This window comes from Balaenoptera borealis (genome assembly GCF_965194805.1).
Source record: "Balaenoptera borealis genome assembly, chromosome: 17".
Classification (NCBI taxonomy): domain Eukaryota; kingdom Metazoa; phylum Chordata; class Mammalia; order Artiodactyla; family Balaenopteridae; genus Balaenoptera; species Balaenoptera borealis.
The window spans coordinates 75,588,572-75,605,202 of NC_138876.1; the positions used below are offsets into that span (position 1 = coordinate 75,588,572).

The following is a 16,631-nucleotide window of genomic DNA, read 5'->3' on the forward strand; positions in this document are numbered from 1 at the left end:
CATGTCTGTATTGCGTTTGGAGATGGGTTCTGCCATCTTTGTTCATTTGATGAAAATTTCAACTAGTTTAGGAGCTACACATATGATAAGAGTCAATCGTTCTGGAGCTAGGAGCTAAAGATGTCAGATGAAAGAATATTTGAAATTTTAATTGTCATTACCCTATTCTTCAATTTCATTTAAATTACATGGTAAACATTCAACAAGGAGATGCAAATTAAAAATCAACTCTACATTGGTAGATCCAAAATAAGATCTACAGACCAACAGGCCCATTAGGACAGTGGACCTACATTGCCAACACATACACACAAGGAGTTTTTTAGTTTTGGTTTAGAGCATTAGGAAAGTTCAGCAAAAACCTTAGACATAGAAATGATTTATATAGCTCAAAATACTTTGAAAATCACCATTCTAACTCCTACAAGAAAAAAAATCTCCAAATTAGGTGACTCTCCCAACAAAAAATTCAATGATGAAATACTTTCACTGAAGGAGTCTTACGTTAGATTAAATATTCCGGGTGGTAATTTATACATCTATTTTGCCAAATATAGTTTACTTTACTATAAAGTGTCTATAAAACGGTGGTAAATCTTACCTGTGCTAAGAAAACACATAAAATTGCTCATTAGAGAGCCAAGTTGAATGAATACGGTATATTCTAACTTTTAAGTGCTTGCTAGTAGAGGTCATTTACATTGTTTTGCTTCCTAATTTAAATTTCTTGATGGCTCTGGAGGCGCACTGATGTTCACTGCACACACATCATTTCAACGATGCACACACCTTCTTACCTCCGCTATCTATTAGAAATAATTGCTAAAAACTCTTCCCAAAGATAATTAACAAATAATTTTCTTTGAACTTAAAAGATAACTTTGTAACAGGACATGGACAGAAAGATTTCTGTTCCTAGCGTCTTTTCTATTAACACTAATCATGGAATTAAAAGAAAAAAACAGTGTATGTTCTTCATCTGTTGGTTTTACCTTTGGGTATATTTCAGTAGGAGTAATCCTGAAAAGTTAATTCAAATTATTCACTTAATGTAAACTGGAGGCTCTACTTCTTTAAAACATATCCCAAATCCATTTACTGCTTTCCGTCTCCACTGCTACTTACTGCCTTGATCCAAGGCTGCTACAACAGTCTCCCAAATGGGGTTCCTGATTCCTCTTTACAAGCCATTTTTTTCACATTGCAGCCATAGGGATTATTTTTTTAGAAAGATGAATATGATATCACTTCTCTGCATAAAACCTTCCAAGAAACTTTCTATGGCACTTAGAAAAGAAATCCAAATCCACCAGGACCAGTTTGGTCCCTACCCCCCAAATCTTCTAGGCAAACAGGCTCCCTGCCCCTGCTTCTTCCAAGCTCACTGTCAACACAGGACCTTTGCATTGGCTCTTCCATTTGCCTGGAACATTCTCCAACCAGCTTTGTCTGGCCACTGCTTCTCATCACTCAGGTGTAAGCAGAGTTGGCCCCTCCACAGAGAGCTCCTCCCTGACCACCCCATCACCATATTTAATAGTATTCCTCCATCTACAAAAATTGTATTTGTATCTGTGTATCACCTATCTCTTCCTATCAGCATATAAGCCCAATGACAGCAGGGCCCTAGCCTATTTTTGGTTTTCGCTATATTCTTGCCACTAAAACAGTACCTAGCACATAGCACCCAGTAAATGTTTGTTGATGAATGTTCATCACCCCAGCACAGTGGTTAAGTGCCTAGGGTTGAAATACCCCAGAAGTTAGATCAATCTGAGTTGAAATACCAGGTTTGCAATTTGCTAGCTCTGAGGCTTAAATTAATCTTTTCCAAAGACTTGACTTCTTCATAAAATAGAAACATTCATGGAGCAAGATAAATCCAAATTTAAATTAGGTAACTGAGACTCAAGTTTCCCTAGTCAGAGCTCACACTCTTCCAGGTTCTGCCTCGTATAGACAGCCCCTTAATTCCCAACCTGAGATTTAAGGTCCGTTATGGAGGGGTAAGGGGGGGGAAACGTAAAAATACAAAAGCCCTAGACACTTCAAATCATCACTAAATAACTATTTTACTTCAGAGACCAGAGTGCACTATTTCAGGAACCTATAAGGAAGCTCCAATGTTAGACTGCCTGCGTTCAGGTCCAGCTCCTGTACTTACTGCTGGCCAGTTACTTAAAGTCTCCAAGTCTCTCTGTTTCCTCCTGGAAAACAGCACTTTCCTCACAGAAGAGAAGTGACGGTGAAATAGCAACGCCATGGAAAGCACTGAGCACCTCAGTGCTGAATTTATACAAGCACGCGACGAACACCGGTTATGAAGGATCAGACTGAATTTAAAATATTTCTTACTTAGGCAAATTCGAGATCTCACGTCAAGAATTAATTCCATTAGAAAAAAAAAAAAAAACCCGCATTTTTTGCGTTTGGAAACTTGCATGACTTTAAGGCCACCTTCACAGGTAAATCCCAGATGACTCAGGGCCAGCTGCTGACCTACCTATCATGTCAGGGTTCCTTCTGGCCACAAGCAAGTGATGCCTCTGCTTTGAAGGTCGTCATTGTTCTCAGCGTCTTCCTTTAACAGGGACAGTCACATCGTGTGCTCTATTTACAGAAGGTCGTAGGAAAACTTCCAACGCTATAAAGAATTTCAGAAGAAGCCCCTTTAAGACTCACTTTATGAAACATATTCTCCCTAAGGTCCTATTTTAATGCTTAAAAAGCCTTTCAGTTATTTAAATATTTACTTTGTGGAAGTCTAGTCTTATTTTCCACGTTTGAAGAATTCTGTTCCAGAAGCTATTTTTAAAAAAAATTTTTTTTAAATTTATTATTGTTTTTATTGAAGTATAGTTGATTTACAAAAGGCACTTTGCTGCCCGCGCACTACCCAGGCCCTCCCTTTCAGGAAAGAGTCACGGTGACGTGACCGGTGAAGCCACCACGGGGCGTCTAAGGTGGAGGCTTCACGGAGCTCCTTTTCCAGAATCATCATGGGTATATTTTCATCTTGCGAGGCGAATTCACGGAACCTCATTATCTAAAAGGAACCCGGACTGCCTGTCTCGTGCCACGTCGGGCGGGGGACGGGTTGGGCGCGTCCCGGGGGCGGTGTGGAGGGAGCCACCGCAGGTCACCCTCACCCTCTCTTCCCCTCCTTTTTAACTGCAGGGACATGGGGCTTTGTGTTTGGTCAGGTGACATTACAAGCTGAGAACAGAGCATCTCAAATTCTAGTTTACCTCAAACATCAGCGGTCAGAAAGGAGGGCACGAACCAGCGGCTCCCATCCCGTGCGTGCGCGTACCCGCACGTGCGCGTGCCTGCCTGTGCGCGTGTGCGTGCGCATGCGCATGCTCGCGCTCGCCTGCGCTTGCTGCGGCGGGTCCCTGCTCGTTCCACGTGGGGTTCCGTGGCGCTGGCACCGAGCCCGGGTCCTCAGGACACCAGAGTGCCTTTGCGTCCCTTGCTGACACCACGGCATTGTGTTTTTCTACCCATTAACCGAGGATAAATGACCCAGATATTGTGCCTATTAAAGCCTCATTTTTCTTTTGACCTTTTGTTCCTCGGTGTACCACATTATCAGACGCTGCACACGTTTTTTTAAGTAGTCTCAGCCTCAGATGCCCTTTTGAGCGAGTAATGGGAGGTTTCTGCGTGTGGTTCTGTTGAGATATCTGGAGTGGAATTATGTCAAGGTAATGTGAGGTTTTTCTTCCAGTCTAGTCGGAAGACAATCAGTTTAGCATATTACCAACAGCTAATCTGGTATAGGAGGATATATCAAGAAACTGTACAAAGGCCAGAATGCTGTATTTGCATCTATTGCGAATACAAAAAATAGAGTGAAACCAGTTCCCCTACCCTACTACATTCTATAATTACATCTCTGCATATCATGGGTCACTTTTATTAAAAGCATCATTACTACAGTTGGCAGCAATTTACATTTTATCTTACATGATAGCAGTTTTCAAAGGAAAAAAAATAAAAGGACATCACAACAAAGAAAAACAATACATTTACAAAGTCATGTCTGTAAACTTCAAGGCTAGTTTAGAGCTGAGGTAATGCTGTTTTAGCTTGTGGCTAAAGTAACAAAGTCCTTTAATTTAAAAAAGGTACCTGATTCTCTCTTCTCTCACTCTTTATTTATTCATCTATTTATTTTGTTTATACCAGTGCATTACAAGACCACGAGACAATGGAACTGCAGTTCTGTCTGGCAAGAACCCTCCCAGTAGGTTAATTTCCAAAGGGACCCTTCACATTCAACAGCTGCCTTATTATTGCTGCGCCTCGGGACAGAGACGTTCACACTAAGGTGGAGATTGTCAGAGTGTATGGATGTGTGTGATGCGCAAGTGTGGGAACCCCCGTGTAGTCAAAAAGGGAAACAAATGAGCAAGGATGATATGTATGGTAAATTTCATCTTGACCTTCACAGCAAAAAAATTAAAATTAAAAAATTAAATATATAACTTCATACTTCCTTTGAGCAGCACTTCCTTCCATTCGTGCCACTTGGTTACAAATTGCTCTTTATTATAATACCAATGGTACCAAAAGAAAAGGAAAGGGAAAAAAAAAAAAAAAAAAAAAAGCAGAGCATTATGTAAGTTTCCTTAAAAAGACATGATCATCTCTCAAATTTCATCTCTCCTAGGGATAATAAATAATGCACTGCACAATACTTAATGACCAAGATACCTTTTGACACACCTGTATAACATGACTTGGACTTTTTTTTTTTTCTTTTGCTACACTATGTTACAGAACAGCTTATAAAACTAGGTATGAACATTAACTGTGAGTGTAAACAGTAGGACTACCACTTGTCAAAAGTTTTAAACACTTTAACTGGAACTGGTACTGGTTATCCATCATTTTCATTGTTTTCTATTTCGTCCCCCCCGTCGAGTGAGTCTAGCTCTTCGCCCTGTGCTATCTCGTCTTCTAAGACTGAGGACTCCGCCGTCTTGTCCAGGCTCTCCTCGGCGTCGCTGCCCTCGAGGGTCTCCTCTTCCGGAAAGGCGCCCCCCTCGGCCTTGTCGGGAGCCTTGTCGTCGCCGGAGCCCACGGCGTTCTGCAGCCCCGCCAAGGCGGGGAAGCCCGGCAGCGTCAATCCCCCCAGTCCCGGAGGTAGAAACATGGACGGGTAGAAGAGGCCCGGGGCCATGGTGGACAGCAGGAAGGGGTTGAAGGCGAGCGGGCTGGAGGGCAGGCCGGCCGGGGCAGTAGCAGCACCAACAGAGCCATTTGCGGAGTCCGGGCCCGGAACGGCGTCTGTGCTTTTCTCCGAGTCCTTGTTCTCGTCCTCGTCCTCGTTGCCCTTCTCCTCCGCTTTGCACGCGCCATCTTCCGGCTCCGCGGGGCCGGCCGCGGCCGCGGTGTTGCCGGCGGCGGCGGCGGCGGCGGCGGCGGCGGCGGCGGCGGCCGACAGCGGGGTGTTGAGCAGCCCGCCCAGCCCGAACATGCTGGGCAGGCCGGCCACGCCCGGCAGCACCAGGGGCAGCACGGCGGCCGGGTTCTTGGCGTCGCCTCCGGCGGCGGCGGCGGCGGCGGCGGCCGTGGCCGTGGCCGTGGCCAGTCCCGGAGGGAAGCCCATGAGGCCGGCCAGCTGCAGAGACTGGAGGTTCTGGAGGCTCTGCAGGCTCGTCAGGTCCATCCCAGCGAACAGGCTGTTCACCAACAGGGGGTTGATGCCCGACGTGGAGGCCACGGCCGCGGCCGCGGCGCGAGCGATTTCACTTTTGGGCCTCCGTCCCCGCCGGCTCGCCCCCTCTCCCCGCACCACGGGTCCAGTGAGAAGACGGTCAAACATCGACTCAGGAACGAAACCCTGAAAGGAAAGAAGGGGCAAACAGGGGCTATCAAAGCTGCGGAAGAAAACCTCATTTCCACGCGGGCCTTTGTGATGGACTGAACACTGACACTCGGAATGGGAAGTACACAAGCAATTATTTCCATTCTAAAAGCTCAAGGATCAGACCTCAGAAAGCAAAACTTCTCGTTTTTAGCATTACATAGCTCACGGAATTATGCTGAATTGCAGAAAAAAAATGTTAAAGGCTGCTCTATCGGTGAGGTAAATGTCAAGATATCTGCATCCATAGCTAACTCGAGAAATAGCACACCAGAAGGAAGTCGAAAACTATGGAACATTTAATTAAAGTTATATTTTAGGATCTACCCTGGAGAAACAAAAACTCATGTTCACACAAAAACCTGTACATGAATGTTTATAGCAGTTCTACTCATAATTGTCAAAGTCTGAAAACAGCCCAGGTGTCCTTCCATGGGTGATGCGTAACCACACCCAGGGGTACATCCACACACAGAAGCCAGATCGGCAGCGAAACTTGTGACACATGGAACCACTTGGGTGAATCTCAATATGAGCGAAGAAAGCCGTCTCAAAAAGGGTACGTAATTTATGCTTCTGTTTAGGCGACATCCTCAAAAAGACAAAGCTCTAGGAATGGAGAACAGATCAGTGAGCGGTTGCCCTGGGCTAGGGGTGGGGACAGAGAATAATACAAAGGAATTTGGGCGAGTCACAGAACTGTCTGTATTCTGATTATGGTGGCCGTTCAAGAAACCATCCATGTGTGAAGACTGATAGAACTGTGTACCAAAAGAAAAATAAGCACTTTCACTGTATACTTTAAACAGACAAACAAAAAGAAATCAAGACTTTTAAACAAATTAATTTTAAAAACAAATAGTGAAATTAATGCTTAGGCAGAATTGCTGTATTTTTTCGTTTATTTTAAAATCAGAAATCACAGTTAATCTTAAGGATCTCAACCACCATAAATTCCATTCCACAGATGCTGTTAACCAGGTTTACCTGGGGCATTCCTCCCTGGAGCAAGTCTGCCTCTAAGACTGTGAATGCATATTTCTATACAATCCCTTTAAATCAGAGCTGTCAAATTAATCCACTTTGGTGGATTAATGACATATTGATACAAGGAATGATGATGTATTAATGATGTATGAAAATGATGCATTATGTCAACTCTTTTAAGCCAAGAATAAGTTATCATTGAATAATTAATGGCCCACAGAAAATAAAGAAAAATTCAGGAAAACAGTTTTGTACAGATACCTTTCTGGACAGAAAGGCAGAGTCTGTACTTACAGACTGCTTGACTATATCGGTCCAGTCTGGGGCAACTGCAAACTCGGGGTTTTCTTCCAGCCACCGGGGTAGATCCTTCATCGGAGGCGCCATAGCTCCACCCATCTAGGGAGAGGCATTCGGAAAATGATTTAGAAACAGACAAATTCTTCCCTCTCCCCCTCCCATCTGTATATCTACACATATACATACACAGATCATATAAATATACATGTATTCTGGAAGAAACATGATTCTTTTCCCCTATAAAAGATGTCAGAATAAAACACTTCTTTCTGGGAAAAGAAATCACATAGAGATCAATTCCCTTTCCCAATGTTTACCTTCTTCCCATTTCGTTTATTGACAACAGGCACCCTTTCTTCTCCTGTCAAAGTGTTTATATCCAATTTATTAGGGTTTCGACATCTGTGTCGTTTCTGTTTCGGTTTCTGAAATGAGGAAAACAGCACATCTGCATTCTTCTGCAAAAAAACAAAAACAAACAACATACTTAGTAAAATTGTACTTAGTACTTATTCTTTCCTATATAAATGACAAACAGAACAGTCAAGCCATTTTCAATTACTATGGAAGTTTCAAGAATCATTTTAATTACTAGAAACCATAGTTTCCTTTGAAAGGAAAGACTATTCTCTTTTTCCTTTACTTAAGGAACAAACTTAGAAGCGGAGAATACGGTTTTCCTTTTATCTCTCAATAACTTGCTTAAAATCTTTTCTTCAAATGTTTAACCAAGTCATGGTATTTGAAAAGGAAACTATGTCTGGTACCTCTGCTAATCTCTACTCAGAGACTTGAGTGGATACAGAGGTGATCTCACATCTACGACATGCGACTGTACATGAGAAGAAACAACCCAAGGGATAAAAGAGCCTTTGCAGGAGGGTGCATTCTGAGTGGCAGGAACTCAACAAGATAAAATGTAAACACTTAAGTTTTTAAAATTCAATCACATAAGTTATAGGACGTAAAACATGTGCACAACTAGCTAGCAAGCAGTTTAAGGGACAAATCATCTGGAGATCCTGTCTCATGTTTAATAAATGGCATGAGTGTTAGTTGTTTAAGAAAGAAGCTAATAAAGTTTTGGGCTGTGTTAGGGGCTCAGATCTCTGCAGTAACAGCTTCCTAATAGTCTGTGCTGGGCAGACCCAATCCAGAGACCAATTAGAGCACGTTGGGGAGTGTTTTCCCAATAACGAGACCCCCCTGGAAACCACACCATGTGAAGAGTAACAGAAAAAAAATCACATCTATTTGGTGGGAGAAGGAAAAAGCAAGGAAATGCATACTAGGCGTCTTCAAATAACAAGGCTGCCCCCTTCACGTAGGACAGACCTGAAGCTAGTTTCTCTAACATAGAATATACAGTGACAAAAACTGGGAAACGTCCGAGATGACGAGACAGTCAAGCGAAAGGCAGAGGGACCAGGGATTTCTCCGTCGCGTGGGAGAAGGAAATGGACTGACTGAGCAAGAACCCTCCCAACTCTACACTCCGTGATACTCACTGGTACGTAACTTGGCATATCAACAGTGTAAGCGGGATGCAGCTTCAGCCATTCAACTAAGTCCTTATTTTTAGGGGCTTCTTCCCCCACCAGCCTAGTCCCATCTTCGAGATTTATAACAGGGATCCGCGTGTCTGGGTCCAGCTGTCCAGGAGAAGGAATGTTTCTTGTAGGTGGGGTCTCTATATCTTCTTCAAAAGCTTTGGTCACCTCAGCATCCTCCTGCAGAAAGTTGACAGTGGTCGGAATTCTCACGTGAAGAGAGAGATCCTGACAACATCCTAGCCCGAGGAGACGCTAGCCTAGCATAATGGATCTCTGCTCATAAAGGGGAAGAAAGTTACTTGAAACAATGGCAGTTTGGGAACAGCTATTCAATGAGAAGATGGAACGCGTATCATTCTTCACATTGTAGAATTAGTGATGGGGTAGAAAATTGACAGTCCATCACCGCTCCACGTTTGAGATCTTAGGCAAGCCACTAGGGGCATGACACAGGCAGTGGAGTCTGAGCCCGATATGCATGAAAGGTAGCCTCTCAATCTCTTTTGGGGATCCCTGGATAGCATCATTCAAGAAATTATAATTAGAGGAATGTTCCAAAAGCCAGTTTATACCTAGCTTTTTGGCACTCTGTGATCAGTACACTTTTGTCGGTAGTACAATAGTTCATATTAGGCGTGTGTGGCAACACTGGGAAGATCAACTCTAACTGAAGTTGAGTTGGAGTTGAGACTCTACCATCGCCCAGCCACTGGTCCTCAAACTCTGTTATTTCAACCTGCAGACATCTTCAGTGAGGCCCATCTGTCCTTCCCTACTGTTCCCGCTTTGGCTCAGGTCTCCGTCACTGACCACCCGTATCACTGCATTACTCCTAAACGGTCTACCTGATTCTAGTCCCACCCTTCTTTAATGCAACCTCCACTCTGCTCAAAAGTCATGTTACACCACTCCCCTGTTTAAGCTATTTTGATAGCTGAATCTGCATCACTTTCAGGATAAAATCCAAGTTCTTTAGCATAGCAATCACAGCCCTCTGTGATCTGCATCCTACCTTGTCGCCAAGGTCATCTCTGCTGAAGCTGCCTCCTCACCAAATTCCCTGGCCAGTAACTTTCAGTTCACCAGACATGATAGGCTCTCTCTGGCCTCAGTCCCTTTGCACATGCTCTCCCCGCCCCCTCTTTTCAAATGACTTACCCCCATACAACCTTCAAAATTTCACCGAGGTATGACCAACTCCAGGGAAACTTCCCCATATGTTTCTCCCCATATCCTCCTCCTCCAGTCCCATGCTTCCTTTGGGTTTTCAAAGTACCCCAGGGACTTCTCAAAACAGTGATATGTTGTTATTTATCTGTCACCCATCTTCTACACTGAGTTCTCTGGTGCAAGCACCCGTTGGGCCTTTATTCTTCGCATCCCCGTGCCTGGCACAGGGCGGGGTTGGCTCTCACAACTTACTTACTTTTCACGGCTGCACAGTGGTCTCCAGTTTGAATGCTAACACAACACAAGATTTTGGGATCTGTCTTGTTCCACACAAGTAACCTTGCCGACCTCTATACCTCTTCACTACTCAGTTTATTTACAGACCAATCAGCATTCTCCTTGTATTTTATGTGCACGCACATAACCCTCTATAATACCAAATGAGGAATTCCCAAATTCCAACAGATAGGAATTAAAAAAAAATTTAAAAAATAAAGATAAAAATACATTTTCTTAACATCTGTTAGGAGTTTTGAGCCAGGTTGCTAAATATGACTTTAGGGGAAAAAACAATAAATTCCTAGGGACAGCTTAAAATATGTGAATGAATAAAGTCAGCCATAAGTTTAATACAGGGTGTATAACTACAATAGGAAACAGCACTTGGTCGCACTGACTGTTAACCCCTGACGCTGGGTCCACAGACAAACGTGAGATTCAAATTGAAAGACAGTAAATGAACCCGTGTGTGAGCTGCAGAAACTCCCAATTTGTTGATGTTTGTTCAGTGAACAAAACCTATCAAAGCATCATGGTGGTTCCCAGCAGGAAGCTAATGGCTGGCGATGCCACTTTGGGGACCACACACCTAGAAATGGCGTTTTAACTTAGGGAAAAAACAATCACAGCTGATCCACTGTGAGGTGTATTTTTCAAGATTCTAGAAGCAGTCAGATGATCAACAAAAATGACCATTACTAACACTGGTACATTCGTAATGAGTTTTGAAAATTACCTTTTAACCACCCGGATGCTTCTGGTTTAATCAGACCCCACTAGGGGGCAAGTTTCAGTGAAGGCTATTTTGCCACTTCGAGACTCTAACTTGACCACGCCTTCCCTACTCTTTTATTAAGTTTCCTCTAAATTCAAGAAGTAAAAAATGGGGAAATAATAATAGGAATGAAGTAAGGAAAAACATATTGAAACAAACGTCTCCCCTCGGTGTTTCCCAAACTGTGTCCCGCCACCCAGGGGATGGGCCTGCCGCGGGCATCCCATCTCCTTGGGCATGAGCTCCAGCACCTCTGTGCTGATTCGGGTTTCACATCCAAAGGCTTACAGTATCTTGTACCAATTTTAGTGCTTTAAAAAGACTTCGTGTAATCAGGTTCTCTGGGGTAAAACCTCATCGTTAGTTGGGCGGCACTTTTTTAGGTGAGTGGTTGAAGCGGATTAAGGAAGAGAGTTATTTTGATTACACTGCACTCATTTCCTTTGAATTGAAGAAGAAAATGACAAAATCCACTGACACACATATTTCTTGCAAACCTAAACTAGCACAGACCTCAATTCAGTTGAGATTTTTTAAATATCTGCTTCCGGAGGCAAGAGGATTTGCAATCGCTAGCTTTGCATGCGAACACAAATCTTAAGTCTGAAACTGAACAAATCTAATAAACGCCAGGCCCCAAACAGATGGATACTTTTAAGAGCAGAAGCTTTTTCCACCTCGAGGGTTCAGAGGTAACGATCACAGGCTCAGAAGAACATGTTTTTGTTTTGGGCTAGTCTTCCGAGAGTGATCAATATATTAGGATCTTGGGAAGAGTAAATCCTCAAGCTACCCATGGTTCAGGCCGAGTGATCTGCGTCAACGCTCAACACAGTTTTCCGGCTCAGAACCACGACTCTGTCCGTCGCGACTCCTTCTTTAGCGGAAGGGGCCGGCTTTCGCGCCCCGGAGTGGGCAGCAGAGCCGGGACCCGGGCCGCCAGCGCGGGCACGCGGGGGGGAGCCAGCCCTGGACTTACTGCACTCAATGACGTCCGTTTGTGGCTCATGAACAGCAGGTCGAGGCCCTCCACGTTTTTCCTCCTTCCCCGCCTCCTCTTCACGGGAGGCTCTCCGTCCGCGAGGGAGCCGTTGAGCAGATGCCTGGCGGGCGTGCGGGACAGGCCCGCCTGGAGCAGCTCCATCTGGGTCTTAAAGGCATCAGACATGGGCGCCGAGACATTAGGCAAGATAAACTTTGAAGTCAGAGATGAAAAACTTGAGGTAGAGCTTGCTGCCTCTCTCGAGGCCTTTGATAAATCGACAACTTTCTCTTGTCCGTTTTCCGAGACCACCTGATTCTCCCGCAGCTGGGCAACCATCTCCATGAGGTTTCGCCGCTTGGCAGCTCTTTCGGCCTCGATTTCGATCTTTCTCCTCCTCCTCCTCCGCTGGCGCGGGACAGAGAGGTTGAGGGCGTCTTCCTGTTGAGAAATCCCAACACAAGAGTGAGCCAAAACCGCACCTGCTGCACGGGCTGGCTCGCGGAAAGCAGGCACGAGAAGCTTAAGGAATTAAACATCCGAGGCTGCTGAACGGAGCTGAGGAGACAGCAGCCTTCTCATTGCTCAGTAGGACCAGTGAACACGAGCTTCCACACTGAGTCAAGGGAGCTCATCTTTAAGCGGCACCAGCAAAGCGCCCTAACTGACCTTGGACAACTGAGGGGAAGTGGTGAGGTCCTCGCTGCCACTGACGCTCGCCTGACCCACCATGGAGAGCTCGGCCAGGCTCCTCTTCTGCAGGGGACTGTCGGCGGTGGGGGGCGTGTAGCCGGGGATGAGGCCCTGGAAATCAAACATCTGGCGCCTATTTACCGGCCATTTGCCTTTCAACACTGCTTCACAGATGTTGTCTAATCGGTTTATCATTACTCGATCCTGGAGGGAGAAGAAAAGTCACACGAAACTGTAACAAAGACCTGGTGAAAATTACGAGATAAATACATCCACTGAGACGCTGAAGAGCAGAAAAGGCTTAAAAGCAGACGGGGCGGGCGAAAAGCAAAAGTAAACAAAAAGCAAACAAGCATGGAAATAAACCAAACCCACCAGAACCACTTTACTCTGGTGTGAGGTCTGAAGGTGGCCGCAACACATAAGACTCAGCATTTTTCAATTATGAACAATGAATCACATAAACGAGAGAACGTTACATAACCACCACCTCTAAGATGTCCCCATGTTTTACAAGTAACTGTTGTGTAGGCTAAAGATTGTTGGTGCACGTCAGCAGGTGACAATGGAAGCCTGCAGTCAGCTTCTCGACGCTCTGCTGCTTCAGTCCCCAGGCTGGACCGCAGCCTGTCCCAGGAAGTGGGACATCATTAGCGTTACTATTAATAAAGTTCAGCATTACGAATGGGCACCAACCTAGGAACACCTAATGAGTGTCAATTTGCATCTCCCACCTATTATCACTTCGAGTTTCATTGAAGCGTGTACTTTAAAAATTTCTAATTATAGCTCTTAGACCCAGTTTCCATAGATTAAAAGCCTGCTACTATAGACCTTTCGGCTTACCTGGGAAGCTGCCTTCTCAACTCAATAAGGGAGACTAGCAAAACGGGGGAAATACGGGAGCATACAGAGGAAAAAAAAATGTCTCCGATGGTACACTCTTCAGTTAAAAATTTCACATTGTTTCTTTCACAATTAACACTATGGGAGAGCAGCCTGGGGATGAGTCGACGGAAGCCTTTTTTGTGTTGTTTGTTTTAAACCAGACAGCGCTGTTAGGGTGATTAGGATGATTATCTCCCCACCCTGAGAAACAGACCCAAATTACATAGGAATTCATTATAAAATTATGCCAGTTAGCCAAAAAAGTAATTTCTACTTTGCTTTTGGTTATAGATAACTACATTTGGAATTATCTCATAATGTATTCGAGCAAATGGGTCAACGCCCACCCTCTCCCCAGTTCAGAAGATTACAGGGTTCCAAATGTATAAAGTTGTCTTAAATCTGAAAGTTCTGCTTCAGGATTTAAAAAAAAAACCAAAACACACAGTTTTAAAGACCACACAGGTTCCCTCGGGCATTGTTGTCGGGATTACAAAATGGTACAATGGCTATGGAAAACAGTACAGATGTTCCCCCCAAAATTAAAAATAGAACCATCACATGATCCAGCAATACTACTTATGGGTATGTTTCCAAAAGAAATGAAAGCAGGGTCTCAAAGAGATATTAGTACATTCACATTTACAGTAGCACCATAATAAGCCAAGAGGAGGAAGGTACCCAAATGTCCCAATGATGGATGAATGGATAAAGAAAATGTGGTATATACACACGATAGAATATTATTCAGCCTTAAAGCAGAAGGAAATCCTGTTACATGCTTTGACACAGAGGGACCTTGAGGACATTATACTAAGTGAAATAAGCCAGTCACAAAAGAACTAGTACTGTATGATTCCACTTATATGAGATATCTAAGCTAAAGTAGTCAAGTTCACAGAAACAGAAAGTAGAATAGTAGTTGTCTAGAGGCAGTGGGGCAGGGGAGTTGATCTACAGGGAAGGAGTTTCAGTCTTGCAAGATAAAAAAGTCCTGGGGGTCTCTTTTACAACAACCTGAAAATATTTAACTCTACCCAACTACACACTTAAAAACAGTCAAGATTGTAAATTTCATGGTATGTGTTTTTGACCACAACAAAAAATTCTTTTTAAAAAAGATACACACATTTTATTTTGTCAGATGGGTGAGTCTTTTGAAACAATAATCCATAGACTGTACTAGACAATCTAAAAAACCGCGAGGAACCAAAGATCCTTATAAACAGTTCTTTTTTCTTATTAGCTTTGCTTCCTGGCACCTTTCCTATCCTATTTAAAAAGTATTCCACAGAATTTTTTCTTTGGGCTTCCCCAGATCATTCTTTTAAAAATACAAGAAAAATCTACAATCTTCATACACTGTGTCAGAGTTTACCTTAAAATTAGTTGAAAAATCAAAGCTAGAATGATTTCCTCCACCCTATTCTTTTTTGGTCACCAAAACAACAACAACAACAAAACCCCACCAACCTTAGGCCAAAATGAGAAGGCAAACGTTCTTTCATGAAGGAGCTGAGCTACGGACGGATCTCCATCCTCCATGTAGAATCCGTCTCGGGTCTCATCCCTAGCAGTGCTCATGGAAGCATTGCTCTCTTCATCAAAATTCTTCCCTCTCGAGACAGTTCCTGCTGAGAAATGAGTTAATGTGCATCACTCACAACCAGCATATCGCTGAAAAGGGAGTGTAGAAAAGACATGATTTAATATCTGAATGCTGATGAGCTCCATTTTATCGAGTACCTACTACGGCTACAGTGGTATTAGGCATGTTACAAATCTTGTCGCTTAAAGCTTGCAAGGGCCCTTTCACATAGATGGTGTTATTCCTGTTTTACAGATGAGGAAGTAGAGGCTTAGGGACGTTACGTCACTAGTCGTCAGGCATCCTGCGAACAAGTCTCGCAGGAGGCTGAATGACAGCCAAGCCTCTGAGCCAGCAGGGCCTCTGTTCCTCCACCAGGAAAAGGTCTAATGCGTTGGCCACAGTTCCGAGCCGCAGCTCCGGCAGAAAAGTACAACGCGGCACTTCATTTTTCCTTCGTGGCAGGTACGGCAACCTACCTGGGACTCAGGAAGAGAACTGGTTCTTCCCAGATTCTACTCCCACCCTTTACTTCGGAATGAAAAATAAAGCATCATTTGTTTTAAAATTGTTAGTGTCTGTAAAACCCTCCTGGGAAGTTAAGTCGTTCGAAATAGCATACTTACACATTGTATCAGAGCAAAACGTACATCTAGGCATAACCTGACACTATTCCTTCACAGAAGGAAATGTACACTCATCACCTTTAAAACGACCCCCCCCAAAAAAAGAGCACTGGTCACATGACAGGAAGACCAAGAAGACACCTGCGGGGATGGGGTCAGGAGAGGCCGGAAGGGCCAGGAGTTACCTTCGGGCTGGGAAGACTCTTCCGACTTGTCATCGTCCTCCAGCTTTTCCTCTTCGTCCTCCTCGGAACCCTTTTCTGAAATGGACTTGGGCCCCGTGTCCGCACCGACCTCCACCCCTCTCGGCTCGCTCTTCCCGGCGCCGGGCTCGGCCTCGCGGTCCTGCTTCCGGTCCTTCCCGCCGCCCTCGGCCTCCTCCTCCTCCTCCTTCACCTCGGCCTCCCCCGCCTCCCCGGCCTTGGCCTCGGCCCCTCCCGCCTTCTCCTCCTGGCCCGGGGTGGCGGCGGGGGCGGCGGCGGCGGCGGCGGGCGTCTGGCCAAAGCCCAGGGCCAGCGCGCTCAGGGCCGGGGCGCCGGCCGCCCCTCGAGTCTGGGCGAAGGTTTTGTGCGCGTCCAGGAAGGAGAGCTCGGGGTCGTTGAGGATGTGGTAGTCCGTGCGGCTGACCCCGTGCTTGGCGGCGCCCACCAGCAGGTCCCGGTCGTGCCTGCCGCACTCCCACCACTCGGGCAGGTCCAGGCTGGGCTGGCAGAGCCGGAGCCGCTCGGCCAGCTGCGGGTGGCGCAGCACCTGCTCGCGGATCTTCCGCAGCAGCTCGATGCGGTACAGGGTGCGCGAGGCCCGCTCCTCCGTGATGGGCTCGATCGCCGAGGGCAGGTCGGGCGGCTCTGCGGCAGGGGGAGCGCGTGTCACCCGAGGGCGCCCGCCCCGCCCCCGCCCCGCCCCCGCCCCGCT

General features: G+C 45.4%; 1 protein-coding gene across 3 annotated transcripts in view; it reads right to left on the reverse strand.

Moving 5' to 3' along the window:
- Positions 1 to 3,905: 3,905 nt before the first annotated feature.
- The window catches only part of CHD7 (chromodomain helicase DNA binding protein 7), a 179,452-nt gene continuing 166,726 nt past the window's right edge, over positions 3,906 to 16,631 (reverse strand). For 2 of the 3 annotated variants that reach the window (XM_082363034.1, XM_082363032.1), the window contains exons 31-38: positions 15,902 to 16,564; positions 14,976 to 15,136; positions 12,591 to 12,818; positions 11,919 to 12,362; positions 8,671 to 8,892; positions 7,480 to 7,620; positions 7,157 to 7,261; positions 3,906 to 5,851 (exon numbers count right to left, since the gene is read on the reverse strand). In XM_082363034.1, the coding sequence (XP_082219160.1) occupies positions 4,886 to 5,851; positions 7,157 to 7,261; positions 7,480 to 7,620; positions 8,671 to 8,892; positions 11,919 to 12,362; positions 12,591 to 12,818; positions 14,976 to 15,136; positions 15,902 to 16,564 (2,930 nt within the window). In that variant the 3' untranslated portion in view covers positions 3,906 to 4,885. The remainder of the gene's footprint in view (positions 5,852 to 7,156; positions 7,262 to 7,479; positions 7,621 to 8,670; positions 8,893 to 11,918; positions 12,363 to 12,590; positions 12,819 to 14,975; positions 15,137 to 15,901; positions 16,565 to 16,631) is intronic. The other variant, XM_082363033.1, reaches the window with a different exon arrangement.